The following is a 27,673-nucleotide window of genomic DNA, read 5'->3' as shown; positions in this document are numbered from 1 at the left end:
ATCAGTCCATACTTCAAAAGGGTGTTTGGCCCCCTCTAAGAATTGTCTCCATGTTTGGAGAGCCCAGTTCACTGCAAAAGCCTCCTTTTCCCAGATGGCCCATCTCTGTTCTGTTTCAGTGAGTTTACGAGATGTGTAAGCACATGGTTGTAGCTCACCTTTAGCATTGGTTTGGAGTAAAACTGCTCCGACTGCTACGTCGCTAGCATCAGCTTGAACCACGAATGGGGATTCCATGTCAGGGTGCTTGAGGACAGGCTCGGTGGCGAACAATCGCTTCAACTTCTCAAAAGCGGTCTGACACTCCATTGACCACTTCAGTGGTAAGGATGGTTTGGGTTTAGTATTTCCTCTTGTTTTGAGGAGATTGGTGATTGGCAGGGCAATGTCAGCAAAAGAGGGAATGAATTGATGATAAAAATTAGCAAATCCCAGAAAGCTCTGTAATTGTTTGCGGGTGCGAGGAGGTGCCCACTCTAGTACTGCTCGGACTTTGGCAGGGTCCATCTCCAAGCCATCAGAGGAAATACGGTATCCCAGATAGTCGATTTTTGATTGGTGGAATTCACATTTCGACAATTTTGCATAAAATTCAGCGGCCAGCAATTTTTTAAGTACTGCTCTTACTAGCTTCACATGCTCCTCCATGGTTTCAGTGTAGATAAGTATGTCATCAAGATAAACAGGAACCCCTTTAAACAAGTGTTCATGGAGAACCTCATTTATTAGTTGCATGAAAACTGCTGGGGCCCCTTGCAACCCAAATGGTAAGACTCGAATTGAAAGCAACCAAGGGGACAATTGAGCGTTTTCCATTCATCCCTTCCTTTATGCGTACTCTGTACTTCTCGTAAGTCCAGTTTAGTAAAGAACTTTCCGTTGGCCAAGTGGGCGAGCATGTCTTTCATAAGAGGCATGGGGTATACATTTTCCACGCACACAGTTCAGATTTCTATAGTCAACTATCAAGCGAAGGTGCCATCTTTCTTTTCCGGAACATGACTTGGGCTGCAACCCGAGGCCTAGCAGTTGAATGAAACCTCGTTCTAAATTTTTATCTATGAAGTTCCGTAATTCCCTAATTCTTTTTGGGTCATGGGGTAAGATTTCGGTTTGGAGTTTCACTCCTGGTAGAATGTCTATTGCACAGTCTGTGGGCCTATGGGGAGGCAGTACGTCAGAGGCCTTTTCACTAAAAACCTCTCGTAGGTCCCAGTACTCTTTAGGAAGTTTTTCCTCCCCCTCTAGGCGCTCGACCATCGCCCCTAGTTTCTCAGGGCAATCAGGATCAGGGGTTTTTGAAATTATGTTCTTCTTCTTTTGTGCCTTTGTGCGGAGTCGCTTTCACCCTGTTCTCCAGTTTATTTTAGGGTTCCATTTTCGGAGCCACGAGAGACCCAGCACGAGAGGTTGGTCCATCCCTGGAGCAACTATGAAGTTTATGATTTCTTTATGGTCATCTATGGTCATCTCTATGGGCTCTGTCACAAAGTGGGCTGGGCCTCCCCCCGCTATCGATCCATCTAGTTGGCAGAAGGCTATGGGCCTGCTCAATGTTTTTAGTCTTAGTTCCATTCTCTCCACCACCTCGGGGCTTAAGATACATCGGGTACACCCAGAGTCTAAGAGGGCTAGCATTTCCCCTTGCATTCCTGAGGATGGGATATGCAGTTGTACAGGAACGGTAAGGGGCCCCCCTTTCCAACTCACCAAGAGGTCCTCATCTGATTCTGAAGATGGCTCGGTGTCATCTGACCCGGTCAGAGTCCCAAATTCCTTCTCGATGGGAGGAGCGTTCTTTGCGTCATCTGTTCCACTCTTTGCGACCTCTCGTGATTTTGGTTCCACCTGCGCCGTTGGTTTTTTGCCACTAGGGGTCGCCTTTGGGGGCAGCTTCGCCCGACAATCAGCGGCTCGGTGGCCTTCTTTTCCACATCTGAAACAGCCCGTGGGTTTCTTCTTCCCACTTTCCACTGCAACAGAATCTCTGGTCGGTTCCCTCAGGAACTGAGTTGGGGTTTGCCTCCAACTACGATCGCCATGGCGGTCCTTGGCTAGGTCTATCTCCATTTCTGCTGCCAGGGTGTACCAGCCATGCAGGGTAGTTGGGGATGCTCGGGCTCTACACAATTTATATAGATCTCCGTTTAGGCCGTCTTTGTATAAATCCAAAGAGCCACTTCACCACTCTCATGAGAGGTGCCAGATCGCTGAACTCTTGGTTGTAGTCAGTCACTGGTCTCTTCCCTTGTCTGATGGACATCATGCGAATCTTGGCCTTTTGCTCTGCCAAGGGGTCCTCAAATCTCATTCTCAGGGCTGCCATAAAATGGTGGTAGTTCCTTAGGAGAGGGGAATCCTCTTGGTACAAGGTCACGTACCAGGAAGCCGCCCTCCCATTCAAGACTTGAGTCACGCTTCTCACTTTAGAGGCTTCTGACAAATAATCCTCGCCCCATTCTTGCATGTGGCTGTCCACTATAGCCTGGAATAAGCCTACTTCTTTAGGGTCTCCATCAAACTTTCTGGGAATTTGGGGAATTTTAGGGTTTTTTTTTCTGCGAGGTAACGTTTGTGCAGTGGGGGTCCCCTGACCCCTACCCAGCTCTGTAGCCCCTGGAGAATGCAGCACAGGCTCTCGTTCTTCCTGAATATTTCTGCTGTATGGTGTTTCCCCAGTGGCCATCAAAATTTCTGTTTCCACATCCTCCCTCTCCCCCCAGGGGTTTTGGGTGGGGTCTTCATACCTTTCACGCTCTCTCTGTCGCTCTTTTGCCTCACGATACAGTCTGACGGCTTCTGCAATTTGTAATTTATCCTTAATTTGCTCCTCCTGTCGCCAAGCAGAGAGTTTCTTATGTAGTTTTTTCAGTGTCCCCAGCCACTCTGTAGAAATTTCTGAGTATTTGGGAGGGTCCGTTGTGGCTGCCAAGGCTGCTCCTGTGTCAAGGTTCCAGAAATACCTCTTCTGCGTAAAAGAAACTCAGAGACATTTCTTTTCCAGAGTTCTTTACTAGCATGAGGAGACTGGCACACGATGAGTGCAATTCCAAAACTGAAGTTCCGGATTCTTTTCCCCAGTTATACAAACCCCAAGAGTCCCACCCCCCTGACCCCTTTGATGGTCACATGGTCCCACGTTCTCCCAGTCCATTCGAATATCTTCTTGCCACTCTTCCTGCAGATGTGAACCCCATCCGACCTTGACCGTCTAAAGAATGTTACCATACCCCTCAGCCCCCCTTCTTCTCCTCAGGGGAAAAAATGTGGCAGCGTCTGGAAACCTAAAGTCTAATATGGTTTCCAGGCCTGACATCCTGTCTCCTCCAGCTCATCTTCTGAGGTTGGCTTTCTCCCCAGAAAAGATTCGTTATCAACTCCTCTATGATAGTCCTGGGATGAGATGTCTGCCAGCTGCTCCTCATTAGGTTCGCATTCGTGCTCCGACATCGTTAAGGGGAAAAAAAAATTTTCAGTCCCCTCGGTTGTGATCCGGGATGACTGATTTTGGGTGAGTTCCAGCTTAATATCAGCCTGCCCCAGATCAGTGTTTGAGAAAATAAAAACCCAACTTCATCATGTTGAAGAATTTGGTAATTTATATCATACAAATCTGGATGCGGTGGAAGCAAAGCTGGAACTGGAAGTAAATCAAAACCCCAGAGTCATATTCTCTCCTGAACCCTCCCCCTACATACAGTCATACAGTAATAGTCCAATGTCTTCTTTCTCCTCAGCCACGTGTAGTTTCACTTCCGATATTCTCCCTCTGTCAATCTTCTGAATGGAATGTGGAATCAGCAGCTGCCGTTTCATTCACGCGCCAACACAATTCAAACCTCTGGTTTTGAAAATGGCATTTCCCCTCTCCCGCACATACAATGTCAGCCGACGCTGGGAACAGTGAAAACCTCCCCCCCTTCTCCATAAAGCATGTAAGACAATCAGTAGAGCAAACTTTTAACAAGGTAATAAAATAGTCAGATAATCTAGTAGGAGAAATACACTAAATTAAAGCGGAGGCTGACAGAGAGGAAGGTCTGGAAAGTAAAAGAAGGTAGAAGAGGGAAGAGTGTTAAAAAGGGGGGGGGGTGACTGGGCAAGCCCAACTAATAGTATATAACTGTACATTGAATGAGTTGTTTGACATGATTGTAAAAATAAAACATTTTTATGAAAAAAAACCTCTTCCTTTATTTGAGGAAAGATTTAATAATCTTCACATCTGGAAGAAAACTAATCATATTTTTAAACATGAAATATTTGCAACAAAATAAGTTGCAAACATAAAATTTATCTCTCAAAATTTTTAATGGTTCCATCAGCTACATTTTAATGTGTTTATTTTCAGATTATGACCTTTAAGAGCTAATTTTTTTTTGCTTCAAGTTTTTTATTTTTTACAAACATATCAATGGATGAACAGTGTGGCACTTGTGTGTCATACATTTTGATAAAAATAAAATAGTATTAATCATATTTGTTTCATTTAACAAGCTTACATAATTATAGTAATAATAAACATATTTTTATTATATTATAATCTTTCATTATTTAGTTATTTAATATTTCAATTTGTCATTTTTATGCCAATCCCCCTATTCTAAGTCATACCTTTTAATACAAATAGATTATTATTAATCTTATTTATTACATTTAGCAAGCTTATATAATTGTAATAATACAAACTTTTATGTTAAATTTAAATCTTCCATTATTTGCTTGTTCAATTTATATTCCTTCAATATTTCAAATGTTATTTTTATGTCAATCATCATATTCTGCATGTCATACATTTTAATACAAATAAAATATTTTAATCATATTTGTTACATTTAGCAAACATACACATATTCATATTGAATTATGATAATTCATTATTTATTTAATCAATAGTTCAATATATTATTTTTATGCCAGTAGCCATATTATTTAAGTATACTTAGTAATACCATCATTCAAATTTTTAATTTCCCCTCTTATTATTACTTCTCCTTATTATATAAGAATGTGTAGTCTATTAATCCCCCTCTCTCTAGTTTCCATCCCTATTCTAACTTTGTGTCAGTGTTCCAGAAAAAAACCCAACTTTATGCCATTACCCCAACATTATGCAACTTCTGTATTTAAACATATTTCCTTTCTAACCATCATCTCTTATCCACTTTAAAGCTTTAATTGTTCACTTCTTATCTTGCCTCCCATATTCTTCTCTTGAATCTTTGTTTCTGTCTGCTTCCACATCTTGGCTACTCATTTTAAACATTTCCCCCTTTCTCTGCCCTTCTTCATTGTCTAGTTTCCAAAATATCTACTCTTGCCACTATCTCTCTCCCATAAGAATCTTCCTGGTTCTCCGGTTCCTTTTTTAATTCCCTTGGAATACTCTTCCCTTGGTTTATGTCATCAATCCTTATTATTTTTATTATCTCCTCCTTATCATCTTGTTTCATCTGTTTTGACTGTTCCATTTTTTTATCTACTCTTTCAGTTGGTTCCTCCTCTTCCTAGGTGTTTTGATCACTCATTGTCCTTTGTGTTGTATTTCCTGGCTTTCCATCCACGTTCTCTATTTGGTTCATAATTTCCTTAAAATGTCTTATCAGTGTCTCCCTTGTACTTTGAATTGCTGATGCCATCTCTTCCCAAATTCCACTCCTTTCTCCTTAATGAAACATCTTGTTAAATTTTATTTTGTCCCTCTTTTGTCCAATAATCCAAAGACCATATATTCAAACCTATAGCCACTTCTCAAAAAATTCAATATTCTTACTTCTTTGTATCCCAAAATTAATCAATCTGTTCCTCTGGATAGTTACATAAGTTTTCCAGAACCTCCTTAGGTCCCTGTATAAATTCAGTCTTGTATTGTAATCTTCAGGGGTCATTTTAATGATAATGTCTTTCTTGTTATCACATTTAAATCCCCAGTAATCAAATATTTCCAAGATTTTGAGACTTCCGGTGGCTCCGTCTCCCCGGAGGACGTCTGGAATGGCGTCCCGAACTGAGATTCTGTAAAAGCTGGTGAAACAGCGGAGAACAGCTGTTAGCCAGCTTCAAACCTTTTCCCTGGGTGAAAGAGAATAGCGAAGAGTGGCTGGATAGCAGAAGATTGCCCCAGGGGCTCTGCTTTCTTATGCAGAGTCTCGGAGGGGTGCCTGCTTAATCCAGCCCTACTCTAGACTCGGCTCGATCCTGCTAATTAGGCAGGACAAGAGGAAGACGCCCACCTCTGCTCCATTGATTCCGTTTTGAATAACTAAAAGCAGACGGGACAAATACAAGTGATCGATTATTGGGGGAGCAAGAAAAGAGCTGACTTCTACTTTTTTAAAAAAAGGGGAAAACTTTTTTTCACTTTAACTTAGTGAAGGAAAAAATGGCGTCTGAGAGGAAGTGGATTGGAGACTGATTGTGAGAGAAAGGAAGTTCGTATTTGTGGATTTTGGCTGAATAGAAGCTCTCCATAGGAAGCAAGGTGAAAGTTTTTATTTTACAACTTTAATTTGAGACTTTTTGAGACTTTGAGATTTTACAATTCTAATTAGAGACTTTACTTAAATTAAAATGGCTTTTAAGCCACCAAAAGCTCCCATGACGAGAAGGGGGTCTGAAACTAACTTGGAAGATATGTTAAAGGAACAGAACAGAGTTTCTGAAGAGCGATTTAAAGAAATTATGAATAATATTCATGGTGTGAAGGATCAACTTAGGGAAGAAAGAGACTAATAAAAAAATTAGAGAAGATTTATTGATGGTTTTTCAAGGTTTGGCAAAAAATTTGGAAGTAATGGAGGATAAAGTGGAAGTAATTAGTCAAGCAAATCAGTATTTGGATAATAAAGTTGGAGTGCTCCAAAATAAAGTGGATAAAAAGGAGGACCATGTGGTGGTATTGCAATATAGAGCGTTGGAGAAGGCTTTGAGAATTAGGGGTCTTCAAGACCGGAAGGAAGAAGATCTTAAAAAAGTTATATCAGAAGCCTTAGCTGAAATGTTAGGAATGGACCCTCGAGAAGTTGATTTTCAAATTGATAAGGCATATAGGGTTAATTCTTGGGTAGCGAGGCAGAAAAAGCTCCCAAGAGACATTGTAATTTATTTTTTGACTTCTACAATAAGAAATCAGATTTTGCAAGCTACATATCAAAAGAAATTGCAAATAGCAGAACAGGAGGTGTTGGTTTTGAAAGAGATCCCTGCTAAAATGTTAAAGGATAGAAGGGATTTTAGGTTTTTTACACAAGAGCTTAAGAAGCATCAGATTCAATATAGATGGGAGGTTCCAATTGGCTTAACAGTATTTTTTCAAGGCAGGAGATATCGAATTGATACTGAGTTGAAAGCAAAAGATTTTCTTTTTAATGTATTGAAAGTGGATGTAGAAACAGTGGATAAAAGTCTTCAATAGAAACAGAGTGGGGAAGTTGAAACTGCACCTGTGATGTCAGTACCTCAAGAACAACCTCAAGAACAAAGAGTGACAAGGCGAGCTATTAGGCGTAAGGAGATAGAGGAACGACTTCAAAGACAGGAACGGGATTCTACTACTGAAGCTGTGGGAGGAGCCAAGCCGAAGAGTGAGAGTCTTCAGCTAATTGCTCAGAAGCTTCAAGAGGCCAGTGATGGCAAATAAATTTTTGACATGGAATGTTAATGGTTTAAATTCAGCACAGAAAAGAAGAAAAATATTCCATTATTTGAAACAATTTAAAAATGATGTGATATGTTTGCAAGAGACACATATAAAATTATCAGATCAGAAATATTTGATTAATTCAAATTAGGTAAACATTTTGTTTCTTCTGCTCGAATAAGAAAAATGGTATAGTTATATATTTGAAGAAAAATATATCAGCTAAATTAATTGAAACGGACATTCAAGGAAGATATATTGCTATTGAATTGATTTTAGAAGGAAAAAAGATACTTGTGATTGGCATATATGCACCTAATCAACAACAAGAAAATTTTTATAAACTGTTACATGAAAAATTGACTCTTTGGGACTATAAAACATTTATTATATTAGGGGATTGGAATGGTGTAATGGACATTAGAAAAGATAAAAGAACTCTTTCTAAGAAAATTCCTATGCATGCAAAACTGCCTAAATCTTTTTTTGATTTGATGGAAGATTTTGAGTTGAAAGATATATGGAGAAGACAGAATTTTGATGATAGAGATTATACTTATTTTTCGGATAGGCATCAATCTTTTTCACGTATTGATTTTATATTAATTACCAATGATTTGTTTTCTAGGGTTAGGAAAACAAAGATATTTCCAAGGTGTTTAACTGATCATATGGATGGAGTTGCAATATGAAGGTGGAAGAAGATCATGGAGAATAAATGAAAATTTGTTTAGGTATGAGGATAATGTAAATCAATGTAAAAAACAAATGAAAGAATTTTTTTATTATAATTTGGGTAAGGGAACTTCGATAGAAATGGTGTGGGACGCTAGCAAGGCCTTTATGAGAGGAAATTTGATATATATTAATAGTAGACAGAGGAGAAAATTACAAAAACAGCGTAGGGATTTAGAAGAGGAAATTCAGAGGAAACAACAATTATTGGTATATAATCCACATGATTTAAAAACTACTGAGGCGATAAAGATATTACAGAGTCAATTTAATATTTTAATGGCAGATCAGGTGGCAACCAATATACAATATGCTAAACATAATACTTTTTGTAATGCCAATAAATCAGGGAGGTGGTTGGCTTATATGTTAAGGAAAAGACAGAAAGCATGTACTATTGAAAAAATTGAATACAAGGGTAAAGTGTGATTTCAACAGGATAAAATTAAAAAAGCTTTCTTGGTATATTATACAAATTTATATGCCAGAGATACAATATTGAATATGGATATTGATAAATATTTGAAAGAATATAAGGTTAAAGGTTTAACTAATGAACAAAGGGAAGAGTTGAATCGGCCTATAACTTCTGAGGAAATTATTTTGGTAATAAAGCAATTAAAATAGGAAATCCCCGGACACAGATGGACTTACAGCAATATATTATAAAAAGTTACAGGATGAGATAGTTGGTCCACTTATGGAGTTATTTAATCAGATACTGATGGGAGGAGGAGTGCCACCATCATGGAGGACTACTTTTATTTCATTGATACCAAAAGAGGATCAGGATTGTACTAAGCCTGGGAATTATAGACCGATTTCACTCTTGAATAATGATTATAAGATTTTTGCAAAAATAATGGCAAATAGGTTAATGGAAATTGTACAACAAAGGATTCATACTGACCAGTCTGGTTTTATAAAAGGGAGACAAATGAGGAATAACGTTAGGCAGATAGTGAATTTATTGGAATATTTGGAAAAGAAAAATCAGATTCCGGTAGCGTTTATATTCTTGGATGCAGAGAAAGCTTTTGATCGTTTGCATTGGGAATTTTTATTTAAATTAACAGACAAAATGCAATTTGGAAATGGTTTTATACGAATACTTAGGGCAATTTATGGAGAGCAAACAGCTCAGATAATAATTAATGGTAGTTTGACAGATAGTTTTAAAATTGCGAAAGGAACAAGGCAGGGGTGTCCTTTATCACCTTTATTGTTTATTTTGTCTTTGGAACCTTTATTGGATAAGATAAGGGATTAAGGGAGATAGAGGGTATTAGAATTAGAAGACATGAATACAAAGTTAGAGCATTTGCAGATGATTTGGTTGTTATGTTGACTCAGCCTATAAATTTGAGTGTATATTTGTTGGAAGTAATTAATCAATATGGAAAGGTCTCAGGGTTTAAAGTGAATCAAAATAAAACAAAAGTGTTAACCAAAAATATGATTAAGAACCAGAAAGAAAAACTAGAGGAAATAACAGGATTTGAAATTGTAAAAAAAGTTAAATATTTAGGAGTCTTTCTTACTTCATCAAATGTAAAATTGTATAAGAATAATTATGATGTGTTATGGAAAAAAATTCAGAAGGAAATGAATACTTGGAAAAAATTACAATTATCTTTGTTGGGGAGAATAGCAGCTATAAAAATGAATGTTTTGCCTAAATTCTTGTTCTTGTTTCAGATGATACCAATAATTAAGAAAGACAAAAATTTGGAAGAATGGCAGATTGGAATTAATAAATTTATATGGGAAGGGAAAAAAGCGAGAGTCAAAATGAAAATAATGCAAGATACACGGGAAAGAGGAGGATTAAAAATGCCTAATTTAAAACTGTATTATGAAGCAGTTGTTCTTTCGGTAATAAGTGATTGGTTTAATTTGACGGAGGAAAGGATTTTGAATATAGAAGGTTATGATTTATTATATGGTTGGCATGCATATTTATTGTATGATAAGAAAGTAGATAAAGCTTTTAAGAATCGTGTGTTGAGAATTTCTCTTCTGCGTGTCTGGAAAAAATATTATTATAAGTTAAATTATAAAATTCCCATATGGGCAAGTCCTCGGCACGCAGTAGAGAATATAGAACAGGAACAAGAAATGATTACTTATAAAGATCTTTTATACAATGAGAGGGGAAATCTACAATTAAAATCTTTGGATACATTAAAAGAAGAAGGGAGGAATTATACTTGGTTTCAATATGGACAGTTAAAGGCTAGATGGAAAGAAGATCAGAAAATTGGTATTATTCAAAATGAAGAAAATTTGGTTAAACAAATTAGAAATCAAACCCAGGGGCATATAAAGAGATTGTATACTGTGTTGATAGAAATAGATTCTGAAAGAGATTTAATAAAGGATTGTATGATAAAATGGGCACAGAATATTCAAGAACCAATAATGTTGGAAACATGGGAAAAAATTTGAGTTAGAAATGTTAAATTTACATAGCGCAGAATTTAAGGAAAATTTTATAAGATGTTTTATAGATGGCATTTAGATCCTAAGAAATTATCATGTATGTATCCAGATATGCAAGCGAAATGTTGGAGATGTAATTGTGATGATGCTACATATTTTCATGTATGGTGGACTTGTAAGAAAATTAAGTCTTTCTGGATAAGAATCTGGTGGATTATGCAGAATGTTCTGAAGAAGAAGATAAAGTTCCTACCGCAATTTTTCCTTTTGGGAATAACAACGGACTGTACAGTGATTGAGACTAAGTTGATTTTGAACTTAATAACAGCAGCAAGACTGTTGATTGGACAATATTGGAAGAAAAAAGAATTACCCACAATAAAAGAATGGATATTGAAAGTTTCAATTTGGCTGAGATGGCTAAAATTTCAGCCTTCTTGAAAGACAGTACTCAAGAAAAATATTTAAATGAATGGTAGAACTGGATTGATTATATTCAAAATAGATATTATCAGATTAAGAAATTTCGGATTGCCTTTGAATGAAGGATGTTGTTTTTGATTTTAATGGAAGAAGTCAGGTTATGTGGGAGAGAAGGATTATAATTGTGTTAGATTTTAAAAATTTAATGTATGACTGTTTGTTTAATGAACTATACCTTGTGTTTGCTCCAGGAAGTCGGAGGAGGGAGGGGATTTTGGAGGGAGGGGGGAAGGTGGGGGAGGGGGAAAAATTTAATTGTTGTTCTAAAACTTTTTCAATTAAAATATATATATATATATTTCCAAGATTTTGGGAATATGTTATTCTTCTTTTTGTCAGGAGGTGGCACTCTTAGATTGGATTTTAATATTAACCAGTTTTTCCATTGTCGCACAGAGTAAAAATAGCATTGTTTTTTAAAAAGATAATTGCAGCATTTCAGAATGCCTATCCAAAGCAGTGCCTATCCAATTTGAAAGTCCAATTTTCTGTCTTTTAATGCTTTCCCCCTTTAATTCTTATTCCTTCAATTTCAAGCTTGAAGTTTTCTCAAAGTGCTAGGTCGCTGCTACTTTTAAAAATAGTTGTGCGCCTCTCTTTTCCTGGATATTCTTTTGGGGTTAAAATTTGAATAAAAAGAATTCTTCTTACCCAGTTCTCACACTGTTCACCAAAGTCCACTCCTGCACTGTGCCTAGATGGTCATCAGCTGTCCCAGCTTCATGGCAGTCATCTTAGACTGCCTCTTCTCTTTATCGTGGCAAAGAGAGAAAAAAGCCCCTGGGTTCAACAGGAGAGTTGTGATCTCTCCTGCGACCTCTCAGACCGCCCCTCCTTAGCTTCACCATCCCTACAAGGCATCTTTGACTCCTTTTGAAGCCCACAAACAGGGAGAAGCCAGCACAAGAACAGAGAACTCCATTCTCTGTGACTGGTAATGCTGTGAAGCTCCTAAATGAGAAAATGACTTCAAAATATGACTTCTGGCAACTTAAAAAAAAATTAGAAATATGATAAGGTCACAGTTTCAAACTCAGACCCTACAGTTAATAATATCAATAGTTTGGTACAATTTTCAGAATTGCCAAAAAACTGCTTCAAATCAAGGGCAGCTGAAAATAGAATAGAACAGAACAGAACAGAATAGAATAATAGAGCTGGAAGGGACCTTGGAGGTCTTCTAGTCCAGCTTCCTGCTCAAGCAAGAAAACCTATACAATCTCAGACAAGTGACTGTCCAGTCTCTTCTTTAAAACCTCCAGTGATGGAGTGCCCATGATTTCTGAAGGCAAGCTGTTCCACTGGTTAATTGTCCTTACTATTAGGAAGTTTCTCCATAATCCCAGGTTGCTTCTCTCTTGGATCAGTTTCCAACCATTATTTCTTGTCCTGTTGTGACCCAGGCCCCAGTAGGTAGTAGGAAACTCAATCAGTGTAAAAACAAACAAACTTTATTTGAACAGCTGAGAATTACTTCATTCTCAGCATAGTTCAACTAAATTAAAGCAAATTCCTCCCAAAACAAATTCCTCAGTCCTATCACCAACCTTGGTCCAATTAGGCAAGCTGCCAAAGGCCTTTCTTGGCAAAAGTTCAGAAGACACCGATACAAAAATAAATGCAAGAAGACAAAGTTATCAATGTTGTTTTCCAGCAAAGCCCAAATGCCGTTGCTGGTCTGTTTTAAGCCTTATGGGAGGGGCCAATCATCTCTTGGCCCTACTCCCGAGTCGTCCTCTTTGCTTGAGCTGCTCTTGCCTTCTGGCAGCTGTTCTCATGCATGCATTAGGAACAGGCTCATCCTGTTCCTCTGCCCCAGTACTGTCAGTCTCTGGAGGCTCTGGAGTCCACACCTCACTCCCTGATGGCCCTGGCCCCACCTCAACCCTCAATGCAGAGCCCTCATCCAGGCCTTCCCCAGCCTCCAGGATTGGCCCATGCTCTTCCTCAGCTCATCACTGTCCGACTCTGTTGCCAGCTCTGCAGGCTGCTGGCGGACCACAACAGTCCTGCCCTCTGGTGCTTTAGAGAATAATTTGACCCCCTCTTCTTTGTGGCAGTCCCTCAAATACTGAAATACTGCTGTCATGTCACCCCTAATTCTTCTTTTCTTTAGAGTAGCCAGACCCAAAATCTTCAACCATTCTTCATTTGGTCTAGTCTCCAGGCCTTTGATCATCTTTGTTGCTCTTCTCTGAACTTTTTCCAAAGTCTCAACATCTTTTTTGTAGCATGGGGATCAAAATTGGTTGCAGTATTCCAGGTGTGATCTTACTAGGGATTTTGTAAAGCAGCACTAATATTTCATGTGATCTTGATTCTATGCCTCTATTTATACAACTCAGGATTGTATTAGCTTTTTTGGCGGCTGCTGCACATTGCTGGCTCATATACAAATGATAATCCACTAGGATTCCAAGGTCCCTCTCACAGTTACAGTTTTTGAGCCAGGTCTCGCCTAATCTGTACTTATACCTTTGATTTTTCCTGCCTAAATGTAAAGTTTTGCTTTTCTCCACAGTAAAATTCATTTTGTTGGATAGGGCCCATTGTTCAAGTTTGTCAAGATCTTTTTGGATCCTGATTTTGTCTTCTGGGCTGTTGGCCATTCCTACCATTTTAGTATCATCTGCAATCAGTTGTCTCGTCATATTTACAAAGCCTATTTATTGAATTGATCTATAAAAGCCTATGGTACTTGTTAAACTGAAAGACATCTAGCAAAGATGTTTATGCAAAATGATTCCCAAGTAATGTACATTATTCTGAATGACATATGAACATACATATTTCATTGAAAAATATTAAGCACATAAGAAATAGAAATATGAAAATATTTAAAAGAGTTAAACCCAAATGAACATCTCAGTGTAGACTTTATTTCAAGGAACAACTTATTGGAAACTATGAACTTAAAGCTCCACTTTGATGTCAATTAAAAGTTATGTTCTCTCTTTCTTTTTTTTTTCTCTTTCCATTATTTATCCTAGCTTTGACTTCTATGCATCTTCGCCAGTTCTTGTGAAAAAAATTGTCAGCAATGGTGCAAAGTACCGTTTACATCAGGGTGTTAGAAGTTTCTAATCTTAGATGACTGAATTGTGATCTACTTAGTGATGTTGTTTGCTTGACTGAATTTTGGTTAATGTTTTCCTTATAAAACATTGACAGCCCAATAGCTTGGTGATCCTACAAAATCTGGTGACTCAATGAAGCTCAAACAGATGTATTTGGCTTAATATCAACCTTCTCTGCTAGGTACCCTGATTCTTCTTTTTATGTACATGCTATTTGTAGCACCTAGTTTTCTATTTTTCATTCTATAAAAATTTATAAACATTTAAAGGTTTACTTCTACTTTATCTGTTTCTCTTCAGGTATATTTAATTTTCCATTTTTAAAACTTTGCCCTTATGATTTGCAAACCTCAGGTCTAACAGATTTAAATTATTCAAGCTTATGTCTCTATGTGTTTCTTCTCCTTATGATCAAGGTACATTTCCTCACCATGACCTGGTAGTGCTGGAATCAGTTCTTAGGAGACATTGCTTCTAATCTGCTAGTCACCAACTGACTACTAGGCATGAGTTTTAGCCCTACAAAGATGTTATCAGTTATGTATAATAGGCTATTTTCTGTCTGGCTAAAAAGGTAATCTTTTGCTCTTTTATTAAGAATATCACTATTAACCCTTTCTACTAACTTATATTGTTAGAATATATCTATACTATCTTTTGTAAAATGCTAATAGTTTCCTAGGTAGAAAAACAGAACCCTCCAATCTAACTTTGGTCAATATATTCTGTTCATCAGAAAGAGGAACAATGTTTGTCTTTTGTATGTTCAATGCCTCTCATAAAAACTGTCATTTTAAAGCAATCACAAAATAGTTATTTTATTTTAAATCAAATCCCAAAGTCATGAACTTCTTTCAAAAGTAATAGAATTGTATCAACAAGGCCTCACTAAACAGATGGGCTTTATCATTTCTCTAGTCATTCCTTGAAGTGCCTAAGAAATGAGAGAGACACTATCCAATTCACTACATGCTTATTATACTGCAAAAAGCTTATTAACAAATATGAAGCAGGGCTGAGACAAGAATGAGATAAGGAAGATAGGCTGCATAAGGGAGGTGAGGTTCTATAATAGGAGGATGATTGGATTTAGCACTAGACTTGTGTAATTTATATTTGTAATATGCTTTGGTCTGATTAAATCTACATGGTGAATGATCATATGAACAAACATGCATTTGTCATTTATATTATAACAATAACCGCAACAAGTAATAATTGAAAATAATAAAACAAAACTTACTGTTTTGATTCCTTCTATAATATATGTATCATTCATTATAAATCCGGGATAACCCACTTTTGCCAAAACTGCTTTTGCCTTTAGAAAAAATGATAAACATGACAATGACAAGGATGATCATTTAAAATAAATTTTAAATCATATGGTAACGTTAATTCCTCTTGTGGTTGTTGTTAGTTTTAGAAACAAGAAATCTATATTTTTCAGAATATTATTTATCCATAGTAAGTATACAAAATTTCTGTTACTTTTCAAACAATCCAGGTTGAAAATGGTTAGTGTTTGGATCTTTTTGTGCAAAAATATGTAGTTATCACATGTCAAATGTTGCTCATAAACACCAGTGTTCCATGGCTGAAAGAGTCTTGGAAAATATTTGGGGAGCGGCACTCCCTAGCCTATTCTGCTCACCATCCATCCTACTGTGCTGCTATCTTGTTTTAATCTGATCTAATTTTTTAGATCAATTTTTTCTTTGTCTATGAAGGTGTGCAAAATATTTTACGCTGCATTCTTTCTTCTTAACCAAGGGACTCCAAATTTGGCTTTGTAGTGTTTCTGCTCAGCAGTTACTTTTTCTTCCCTAAAAGGTAGTAAGATATATAGCATGATGACTGCTTCTATGGTAAGCAGTTTTTATATACAGATTGTTCAAACCTAGACATTCTATATTGGGGGGATGGGGGGAGAAGAACATTGTTAAGACTTCTAATTTGAACCAGATGGTAAGAACTCTCTTTCATCTATGATAACAACATATAAAACAAGCAAAGCCATCTGAAAACCCTTCAAAACATAATGTGTTGGAGTGAATCTATTTATTAGAGTTCAGTAAATGGAATTATTTGTCTATACATCTTCTAGGTTAAAGAATATTTTGATTATCTAGATTTTTATAGCCCAGATTATAGCCTGGCTAAATTTAAATGTAAATTAGACAGAAGATGAGATTCTGTAGGAACCAATCCGTTAGGGTTAATAGTGCTTGATATCGCTAAAAAAGCATATAGGTAGTCCTCAACTTATAACATTTATTTAGTGACTGTTCAAAAGTTACAGTAGCACTGAAAAAAGTGAGTTATGACTATTTTTCACACTTATGACCACTGTGGCTTCTCCATGGTCATATGATCAAAATTCGGACACTTGACAATTGATTCATATTTAAGACGGTTTGAGTGTCCTGGGGTCATATGATCACTTTTTGCAGCTTTCTTACAAGCAAAGTCAATGGGGAAGCCAGATTCACTTAAAGCCATGTTATGAACTTAACAGCTACAGTGATTCACTTAACAATGGTGGAAGGAAAGGTCGTAAAATGGGGCAAAACTCACTTAACAAATGTTTCACTTAGCAACAGAAATTTTGGGCTCAATTGTGGTTGTACATTGAGGACTACTTGTACTGATAACTATGGGGAGATAAGGATAAGCAGTCATTGTTCTTTTACTTCTTTGGGGAGATTTTCTAGTTCTCATTTTTTAGCTAAGAGGCAATGCTCAAAAAGATCAAGTTATAAAAGAAATGCTGCCATTCAGTTTCTGAAAATTCCTTAGTCCACATGGCTAATTTTTTTATTAGGCAGACTAAAGCAGTAACACATGGCAAAAATCTTGAACATCATGATACACAGACAATGTAAATGGTTTAAATGAATTTTAATATGAATATCTTACCAGTTGGAAATAAAAAAATCCTGCTACCTTGTTTTACACACAGAATAATCTGATCTTTTGGGTACTATACCAATACACTTTAACTTCAATAGCTGCCCTTAGCTATTCCCTGTGGTAATAAATTCTGTTAGGCCAATCTTGCTAACCTCAGGTTTTTATTTGTCATTTGTGGAAATATCTTGACTTTACAATTACTTGAGATAATTAATACATGACATCCTCCAGAAAATAGGTGGGAGATTAACAGCAGGAGCAGCAGAAACAGATGGATCCTTAAGCAAGACAGATTCCATTGTCATGCAAATGTTCTCAGTGACCGGAAAAACAATAGAAGACAAATGCTATGCAGAACAAAATGGGAAATAAAGTAAATAACAAGAGAGAATATTTGTTCACAATTTTCCAAAAGGGGCATCAGAGCCTCATAGGTTTTTATTATTTTCAAGAAAAACCATATCTTATTGTTGTTTGGTATATGACTGACTGACACTATAATTACTATTAGGTTAAGATACCTGATCCTCTTATATTCAACTCGAAAGGCCAAGTGGGGAAAAACATTGAAATTTCTGCTGATCCAGTTTTTAAATGTCCTAGATAAGTCATGGAGGTCTTGCATGTCTTCTAAAATAGTCATTTAAAGCAACTAAGCAACTTAGTATTGCATCCATGCTTTTCAGTATACAGCATTAAGCAAACAGGAGGAGAATAACTTTAAGACCTGATAAATTGTGACCTTTAAAGAAAACGCCTACTCATTTTGCAGCATGACTAATTACATAGTCTGGAAAATAATGAATGTGGATGAACTGACCCAACCTGGCAAATGATTTACAAGTGAACTAATTGCTGTAAATATTGATCAAATGCCGCCACTAAAAATATTTCAAATCAGAACTAGGCTGTATAACATCATCTGAATCTGGGAATGATGATGTTAAAACATGATCAATTGATCATCAAAAAGAAACATTACTCTATCATTTTATTTTGAGCATATACATCCATATTTATTAATTTCCATACTTCCTGGATGGGTCTGGGAACTGAGTCCTCTCTTAATCCATGAAGCAAGCAATCTGTCAGGGTTCCACATAATACAACCATAGCAAGCAGAACTCTGAAGCAAGCAGTTTCCTCAGATAACAAGTTTATTGGATATATCTTGTTTATTGAATGCCACCACATGTTTACTGGACCCGTGCCCCTCCTGGCTGGTACTGGCCACGCAGGAGGTGACACGAGGCTGGCTCCAGGGGATTGCTAATGCTTCTTTGTTGGAAGGGGTTTTTCCTACTGCCTTGAAAGAGGCGGTGGTGAGACCCCTCCTCAAGAAGCCTTCCCTGGACCCAGCTGTTTTAGGACATTATCGTCCGGTCTCCAACCTTCGCTTTGTGGCGAAGGTTGTAGAGTGTGTGGTGGCACGTCAATTACCCCGATACCTGGAGGAAACTGTCTATCTAGACCCGTTCCAGTCCGGTTTTCGGCCCGGATACAGTACAGAGACAGCTTTGGTCGCGTTGGTTGATGATCTCTGGAGGGCCAGGGATAGGGGTCATTCCTCTGCCCTGGTCCTATTAGACCTCTCAGCGGCTTTTGATACCATCGACCATGGTATCCTGCTGTTGGAGGGTTTGGGAGTGGGAGGCACCGTTTATCGGTGGTTCTCCTCCTATCTCTCCGACCGGTCGCAGACGGTGTTGGCAGGGGGACAGAGATCGACCCCGAGGCACCTCACTTGTGGGGTGCCGCAGGGATCGATTCTCTCGCCTCTCCTGTTCAACATCTATATGAAGCCACTGGATGAGATCATCAGTGGTTTTGGGGTGAGGTACCAACTGTACGCTGATGACACGCGGCTGTACTTTTCCACCCCAGGCCACCCCAACGAAGCTGTCGAAGTACTGTCCCGGTGTCTGGAAGCCGTACGGGTCTGGATGGGGAGAAACAGGCTCAAGCTCAATCCCTCCAAGACGGAGTGGCTGTGGATGCCAGCACCCCGGTACAGTCAGTTGCAGCCACGGCTGACTGTTGGGGGAGAGTCATTGGCCCCAATGGAAAGGGTGCACAACTTGGGTGTTCTCCTGGATGGACGGCTGTCTTTTGATGACCATTTATGCAAGGTCACTCATGCGCTCGTGACATCTCGCTTGGATTACTGCAATGCTCTCTACATGGGGCTCCCCTTGAAGAGCATCCGGAGGCTCCAGTTAGTTCAGAATGCAGCTGCGCGGGTGATAGAGGGAGCCCTTCGTGGCTCCCATGTGACACCACTCCTGCGCAGGCTGCACTGGCTGCCTGTGGCCTTTCGGGTGCGCTTCAAGGTTTTGGTTACTGTCTTTAAAGCACTCCATGGCTTAGGGCCGGGTTATCTACGGAACCGCCTACTGCTACCGAATGCCTCCCACCGACCCATGCGCTCTCACAGAGAGGGACTCCTCAGGGTGCCATCGGCCAGGCAATGTCGGCTGGCGACCCCCAGGGGACGGGCCTTCTCTGTGGGGGGCCCTACCCTCTGGAATGACCTCCCCACAGGACTCCGCCAACTTCCTGACCTTTGGACCTTTTGCCGCGAGCTGAAGACCTATTTGTTCACTTGCGCAGGACTGGCATAGGATTTTAGATTTATATGGTTTTTAATTTTATACGGGTTTTATCATTTTAAATTTTTTAATCCTGGTCAATTGAATAAGTTTTTTAATTGTATTTTAATAGTATTTATATTGTAATATTATTGTTTATTTTATCTGGCTGTGAACCGCCCTGAGTCCTTCAGGAGAAGGGCGGTATAAAAATCTAAATAAATAAATAAATAAAATAAATCTAGTGCCACAGGCTGGTGAAAACCAACTCTAAAGGTTCCAGCAGTTTTCACCTAATTAAAAGTAAAAGTATTTTCCCCTTTCCCAAACAATCAGTCACATGGTCCAATCAAGGTACTGTCGGTTGCTTGGGAACTTCACTGCTCCTTTCTTTAGCCACCTGTGGAAATGTCCTTGGTTCACAGGGGAAACTATTTTGTTTTGGCCAGAAGTGAAATGCTATCAGTTTGGGCTGATTCACCTAAACCGGTAGTAAAAATGCTGCTGGCTTGCCCAAGCTAGTAGTAAAAAAATGCTTTAAAAGGTTAAAAAAAAGGTTCCAACAATTGCACAGCACAGCTGATCATCGGAACTTTTTCTTTACTTTTTTTAGCATTTTTTTCACTGGAATAGGTAGTAAAAAATGCTTTAAAAGTAAAAAAAAAAGGTTCCGATGATCAGCTGTGACAATCAGCTGTGCCATGCGATCATCGGACCTTTTTTTTTTACTTTTTAAAGCATTTTTTTTACTACCTATTGCCCGAACCGGTACTTTTGTGTAAAGTGTGATAGTTTGTTTTTGAGCTCTTTGTGACTCTGTGAGGTTTTTGCTTGTTGCAGGGGCCATTTTGTGTCAAGTCCAGCTATTTTTGCATTGTCTGTGAATTAGTTGTGTAGCTTTTGTGTTATTTTTGTGTAAAGTGTGATAGTTGGTTTTCCTGGTCACATGACCACCAAGCCACACCCAGCAAGCCAGAAACAGTTTTGAGTGATGGAAGGAGTGGACTCGTAAGGAGATGAAAAGAAATTGGAGAAGCAGAGGCACAGAACCAGTTGGGAAAATTTTTGAATTTCACCACTGGTTTTGGCTACAAAACTCCAGCTATCTCTATTCCTCCCCCCACATCCGTCAGCACCATTGTGGCAGCACTGAAGCCTCCAAAATGGCCTCAATCAGGTTTGCTTCAGAGTTGACAGAATCATTATAAGGTAGAATGACTGAACAACATAGTAGATTAGATGAATATTATGTTTCTGTTTGTGGGTCTTTTTTATATGTAAATAATTTTTAACCATTCTGTGTCAGTGTGTGATTATAATTCTAATTGGATCTCCTGACTGGCAATCCAACATCTAGTTTGGTATCAAATTTAATTTATCAAAATGTTTCTTATATTTTATATAAAAGGGGTGTATGCATTGTTACAATAAGAGATATGTCCACAATAGAGTAAAAAGACCTTTATTTAAACTCAATAAATAAACAGAATAAAAAGACATTTATTTAAACTAAACTACATTGAATTTATTTAGAAAAAAATGCTTTTAAAGGGTTCTAATGACCCCAGCAGAGGCTTTTTTGTTTTATTTTTAAAAGCATTTATAGCCGAAGAAAAAATGCTTTTAAAAGTAAAAAAAAAACCTCTGATGATCGCACGGCTCAACTGGGCATGGGCGGGGGGGGGCAGGGATTTTTGCTACCGGTTCTCTGAACCACTCTCCACCATCGCTACCGGATCAGGCAATCAGTCCATACCGGAAGCTTTTCATCCCTGCTTGTAGGTCATCTAGTCCAACCCCTCTGCCCTACACTATTTCTGACAAATGGCAGTCCAATCTCTTCTTGAAAGCTTCCAGTGATGAAGCTCCCACAACTTCTGAAGGCAAGCTGTTCCATTGGTTGATTGTTGTCAGTGTCAGAAAATTTATCCTTATTTCTAGCTTGAAACTTTTCTTGATCAGTTTCCATCCATTATTCCTAGTCTGGCCTTCAGGTGCCTTAGAAAATAGTTTGACCCCTTCCTCTCTGTGGCAGCCCCTCAAATATTGGAACACTGCTCTCATGTCTCCCCTTGTCCTTCTCTTCACTAGACTAGCTATGCCCAGTTCCTGTATCCTTTTTTCATATGTTTTAGTCTCCAGTTTCCTAATCATCCTGGTTGCTCTTCTGTGCACTTTTTCTAGAGTCTCAACATCTTTTTCATAGTGTGATGACCAAAACTGGATGCAGTATTCTAGGTGTGGTCTTACTAAGGCTTTATAGAGTGGTGTGCTTTTGGCTATTCTATGAGTTGTATTTATGTGGTGCCTTCCTATTGGTTGATTGGTGTGTCCATGGTTGGCAATTGACTTTTGTTTCCTATGAATTGTATTTATGTGGTGCCTTCCTATTGGTTGATTGGTGTGTCCATGGTTGGCAATTGACTTTTGTTTCCGTATACTGCCAAGCTCTTGGTTCTTAAGTATCTGAAAGCTGGTGGTAAATCACCACCCTTGCTGACTGACAAGGGGCCTGTTTTCCAGGCTTCAATCATTTCCCTTCCTATCTTTGTGGGCCAACACATGGCCAAAATTCTTAGTAGCTATGAAATTGAATGTATGTTCTTGTTCCTTGCAATGTGGAATGCATTATAGAATGTATCAGAAAATGAATGATAGAAATGTGGAGGATGTCTAAAATCTATTTCATTTTACTACATTCAGTATCAAGACAACCATCCAATCCTGTATTTTACATTAATAATGTGGGCAAATAGAAATTGCATCTATGTTTAATAAAGGGCATAAGGAATTTATTTAAACTGTGTTTACTTGTTAAAAAACATTTTATAGTGTACTCTACATATATTTTTTTCATTCTCCAGTGCTTACTAGAATTATATTGTTGACTATATTTCAGGGGTGAAATTCAGCAGGTAGCGGAAATTTTGAGTAGTTCGGAGAACTGGCAAATACCATCTGCCGGAATAGCTCAGGCTGTTAAGAAGCCTGTTATTAGAACACAGTAGCCTGCAATTACTGCAGGTTCAAGCCCGGCCCAAGGTTGACTCAGCCTTCCATCCTTTATAAGGTAGGTAAAATGAGGACCCAGATTGATGGGGGGGCAATAAGTTGACTTTGTAAAAAATATACAAATAGAATGAGACTATTGCCTTATACACTGTAAGCCGCCCTGAGTCTTCGGAGAAGGGCGGGATATAAATGTAAACAAAAAAAATAATCTCTGGCTGGCCCCAGAGTGGGATAAGAATGGAGATTTTGCAGTATCCTTCCCTTGCCACGCTCACCAAGCTACACCCACCAAGCTCACCATGCCCACCAAGTCATGCCCACAGAACCAGTAGAAAAAAAATTGAATTCCACCATTGCTGTATTTGTAAGCTTTTAAAAGTTTAAATAAGTTGTTTTAAGTAATGCATGATTGTATAAGGGCCAGACATTGTAGTTAGCATTGACATTTTGTTCTAGTGGAAAGATTTTTAACTGTTAGATTGCAAACATTGCCTAATGTAGACAATGTGTAGGTTCTTCTATAAGAATTATTACTATGTTGTTTTCGTTTGTTGCATAACTGTTGACTCTAAGGTCTTTTTTATTGTATGCATGTAACAAATGCATGCATGCTTCTGTTTTTAGATAGATAATGAGCATAGCCACAAGTATTTCAATCTCACACAGTTCACTTAATCGTTTCAGCTATGCTGTTCTCTGGAAGTAGAATGACAGCTCAGGGTTAAATATAAATTCCTTTTCCTTTTCCAATGTTCCATAGTCTGTCTGCACTGTGTGCTGAGATTATTAATGGAACTGGCATCTCCATACAACTGACTGAGCACTGGAAGCAGCCAGATAACAGGAGAGAAGCTGATGGAAGCAAATAATCTAACACCAAAGAATAAGTGTGTTAAACATGTAATGACAAATGATTTCAGATCAAAGCAAAGTAGATGAAAAACATCACATCTGGTTAGTGAATCCATGCTTTTGTGAATTAGATGCATATAAATTAAAACCGTTTTTTTGAGGGTAAAAGTTACTACCTTAAGAGATATAAATTGTAAACCATAGTCTTCCTGATGCTTATTTCTGTCCCATCCTATTCAAACCCATTGATGCAGGCAAGATATGGATAGCATTGGATAATAAATCACATAATCAATATTCATCACCCTGCTAGGGATACTGTATATTGTTTCCATATTTCCAAAGAGCTTTAGCTTGTGAATTTATTTTATCTGCAAGTGAGATAATATTTCAATAATAGCATTTTCCCCAAACTTTTTTTTTCTTCAAATCAATACAGAAAGCCAATGGCTCAAGATATTCCTACACAAAGCTTAACCTTCAAAACTGAGAGTGTAATAATTTTAACACAATAATGCTAGTTTATACATAGAAAAAATATGAATAAGGGTGTAGGAAATTTTCATCAACCTAGGGATTACCAAATGTTCTGGCATCACACACTGTTTATGATATGATAGAGTATTTCACTCCTCTTCTCACAATAGAATACCCTATGCCACCAGACTTGAAATGTTGGGCGTGGACAACCTAGAACCACGCTGCCTACGATCTGACCTAAGCTTAGTACACAAAATTATCTGCTACAATGTCCTACCTGTCAATGACTACTTCAACTTCAACCGCAATAATATACGGGCAAACAATAGATACAAACTCATAGTAAACCACTCCAAACTTGATTGCAGAAAATATAACTTCAGCAACAGAGTGGTCAATGCCTGGAATGCACTACCTGACTCTATTGTTACATCCTCAAACCCAGGGGTGAAATGCTCCCGGTTTGGATCAGATCACCCGATCTGGTAGCGATGGCGGCAGGTGGTTTGGGGAACCGGTAGCCAAAATCCCTGCCCCCCATGCCCAGCTGAGCCACACGATCATCAGAGGGGTTTTTTTACTTTTAAAAGCATTTTTTCTTCAGCCAAAAAAATGCTTTTAAAAGTAAAAAAAAAGCCTCTGATGATTGCACGGCTCAGCTGGGATTGTCAGAGGCTTTTAATGTAAAAAATGTAAAAAAAATGCTTTTAAAAGGCTCCTTTGATGATCCCAGCTGAGTTGCCTGATCGTCAGAGGCTTTTTCTTCTTTTAAAGGCAAAAAAAATGCTTTTAAAAGAAAAGAAAAGCCTCTGACGATCAGGCAACTCAGCTGGGATCATCAGAAGAGCCTTTAAAAGCATTTTTTACAACCTCTTCGGCCGCTTTTAAAAGTAAAAAAAAAGTTGGCCACGCCCACTTTACCCCCACACCACCAAGCCATGCCCACAGGTTTGGTAGTAACGAATTTTACATTTCACCACTGCTCAAACCCCCATAACTTTACCCTTAAACTGTCTACCTTGGACCTCACCCCATTCCTAAGAGGTCTGTAAGAGGGCATGCATAAGCACACCGGGGTGCCTACCGTCCCTGTCCTACTGTTCCCATTTATTCATACTCATTTCTTATGTTTATACTTATACCTGTTTATACGTATATGTTTATATGTTATGTTTATGTTTATACTTACATTTATTTTCTCATTCATGCTTGACAAATAAAATAAATAAAATAAAATAAATATTTTAGAAACCCATACACATCCCTGCCCAAATATCTATTAAATCTATTTGCCATTTTATATTAAATTTGTATGCCATCCAGCTCACTATTCAAAGCAACATTTTCCACAAGTATAAAATATGCACCTTCCCACCAATCTACCAGTGATTTATTAGCATAGACCTACTGATCTTTCTGCTGCACATTTACTGATATTCACAATGGTATTGATTACCTTTCCTTCCTTCCATCTATCCATCCATTACACTGTATTCATACTGCAGATATACCCACAGAGCTGGAGATACCTTATTTAATTCAAATGATTCAAATACCAAAAAAAATAGTTTTGCCACTCAAAAAAGGTCACTATTTATATTTTTGATTGTTGATAATATAACTCATAGTTAAAACAAGTTCTTATTATGTACCAGAAATACTTTTTCCATGCATCTATCAAGCTTGTGTGAATCAGATCTAATCTGATTAAATTTGATTCAAAAGGACCATTTTATATTTCGTTTGTGATTTGATATTTAAAAGCAAATTGGTTTGGTGGAAAATATAGTTCATAGATCTGGCAAGCATCAAAATGCCTATAACTCCTTCATTCTTTAGCAGAGTAGGATGAAAATAACAGGAATGGCAGACCCTTTATAGGACATTAACTCTGTGCCAAACTCCAGCTCGATAGAGTTTTACCACAATAAAGTAGTGTCCTTTAAAGTAAATGTTGTAGAACTGATGAAAGAGTACAAAGAAGTGTCCAGCAGTGAGCCAAAGGATTGTTCGACAAATGGAGAAAGTGCCCTAATCTCTTTTTAAATAAAAATATTAAAAACCTCTTTCTTTTCTACCTATTTTTCTAGGGTTCTTATATAAACTGAAGAAAAGGGTTGTAAATTCTGGCTCTGCTGGGTTGCCAAATTAGGCAGGGTATATTGGCAAAGATTAACTTTCTCTGGCCAGGACTGAGAATAAAGACCATTAATTTGCTTTGTTGAGGTGGTATGGTTTTGCTGCCCATAAAACACAGGGCTTTATGGTGTGACATAAGGGTTGGCAAAGCTTGTTTGCCCCCCACCCCCCGGACCGTGGTTTGTTGACTGAAGTATCAGATGCTGGCATGTGCTGCTACACTAAGATATAAGAGAAAAGAAACTAGCACAGAGAAATGGTATTCAAAGCCTTTCAATCCCCTATTTTTAAAAGCAGTAGAAATTTAGACCAATACCTATAAATTTTATCCATTAATTCATTGAGATATTTAAACCTGCTCCAATCAAGCAAAAAGTAAGATATGATACAAGAATGTATACTGGCCAGTGAGTAGCAGATTGGTAAACCTTGATCCCCTGTTTAGAGAGCACACTTTAACTGCAGGGCAGAAAATTAACATTTCATTACCACAGGATCCAGGGGAAAAACAGAGTTTATGGCTCATCACATTAAAGAAAGTAGAAACTGAATGAAACCCAAAGCAATAATAAATGTGTCATCCCAAAGAGCTCCAACAGACACAGGTGAACATTAATTGGCTAACTATTCATGCCATATAGTACAGCCCAACCTATTGGTCATACATATTCCTTCTACATATGGAAATGAAATTGTCTGTAGCAACCTCAAAAGCATCAGGAAAGCATTTTTTTTTACTTGATTACTGGGACTTACATGCAGTTGATTCTCACATTATCCCATAAAGCACAATCAAGTATAAAACTGATTTAAAACATGGTACCTAAACCCAGTATTAAGGGGCGTGCATAAGCGCACAAACATGCCTACCGTTCCTGTCCTATTGTTTCTCTTTTCTTTTTCCTACATATATATTATTTTATTTTATTTATTTATTTATTCGTATTTGTATACCGCCCTATCTCCCGGAGGACTCAGGGCGGTTCACAGGCAAATAAAACATATATGTACCAATTAAGATAACCATTAAAAAACTTATTCTAAAAGCCAAATTATTAAAAATAGTATAAATATTAAAACCAATTAAAACCCCTATAAATTTAAAATCTAGTCCAGTCCTGCGCAGATGAATAAATGTGTTTTAAGCTCGCGACAGAAGGTTCGGAGGTCCGGAAGTTGACGAAGTCCTAGGGGGAGTTCGTTCCAGAGGGCGGGAGCCCCCACAGAGAAGGCCCTTCCCCTAGGTGTCGCCAGACGACACTGTCTCGCTGACGGCACCCTGAGGAGTCCCTCTCTGTGAGAGCGCACGGGTC

General features: G+C 38.1%; 1 protein-coding gene across 1 annotated transcript in view; it reads right to left on the bottom strand.

The window, feature by feature from the left end:
* Positions 1 to 27,673, bottom strand: part of PHEX (phosphate regulating endopeptidase X-linked) — a 739,707-nt gene that overhangs the window by 530,825 nt on the left and 181,209 nt on the right. Inside the window, exon 13 of the mRNA XM_058186235.1 lies at positions 15,620 to 15,697. Coding sequence (XP_058042218.1) covers positions 15,620 to 15,697 — 78 coding nt within the window. The remainder of the gene's footprint in view (positions 1 to 15,619; positions 15,698 to 27,673) is intronic.

The sequence above is a fragment of the Ahaetulla prasina genome, chromosome 5 (genome assembly GCF_028640845.1).
Source record: "Ahaetulla prasina isolate Xishuangbanna chromosome 5, ASM2864084v1, whole genome shotgun sequence".
Lineage (NCBI taxonomy): Eukaryota > Metazoa > Chordata > Lepidosauria > Squamata > Colubridae > Ahaetulla > Ahaetulla prasina.
Note: the sequence above shows the minus strand (reverse complement) of the source record. Positions and strands in the feature narration are given on the sequence as shown.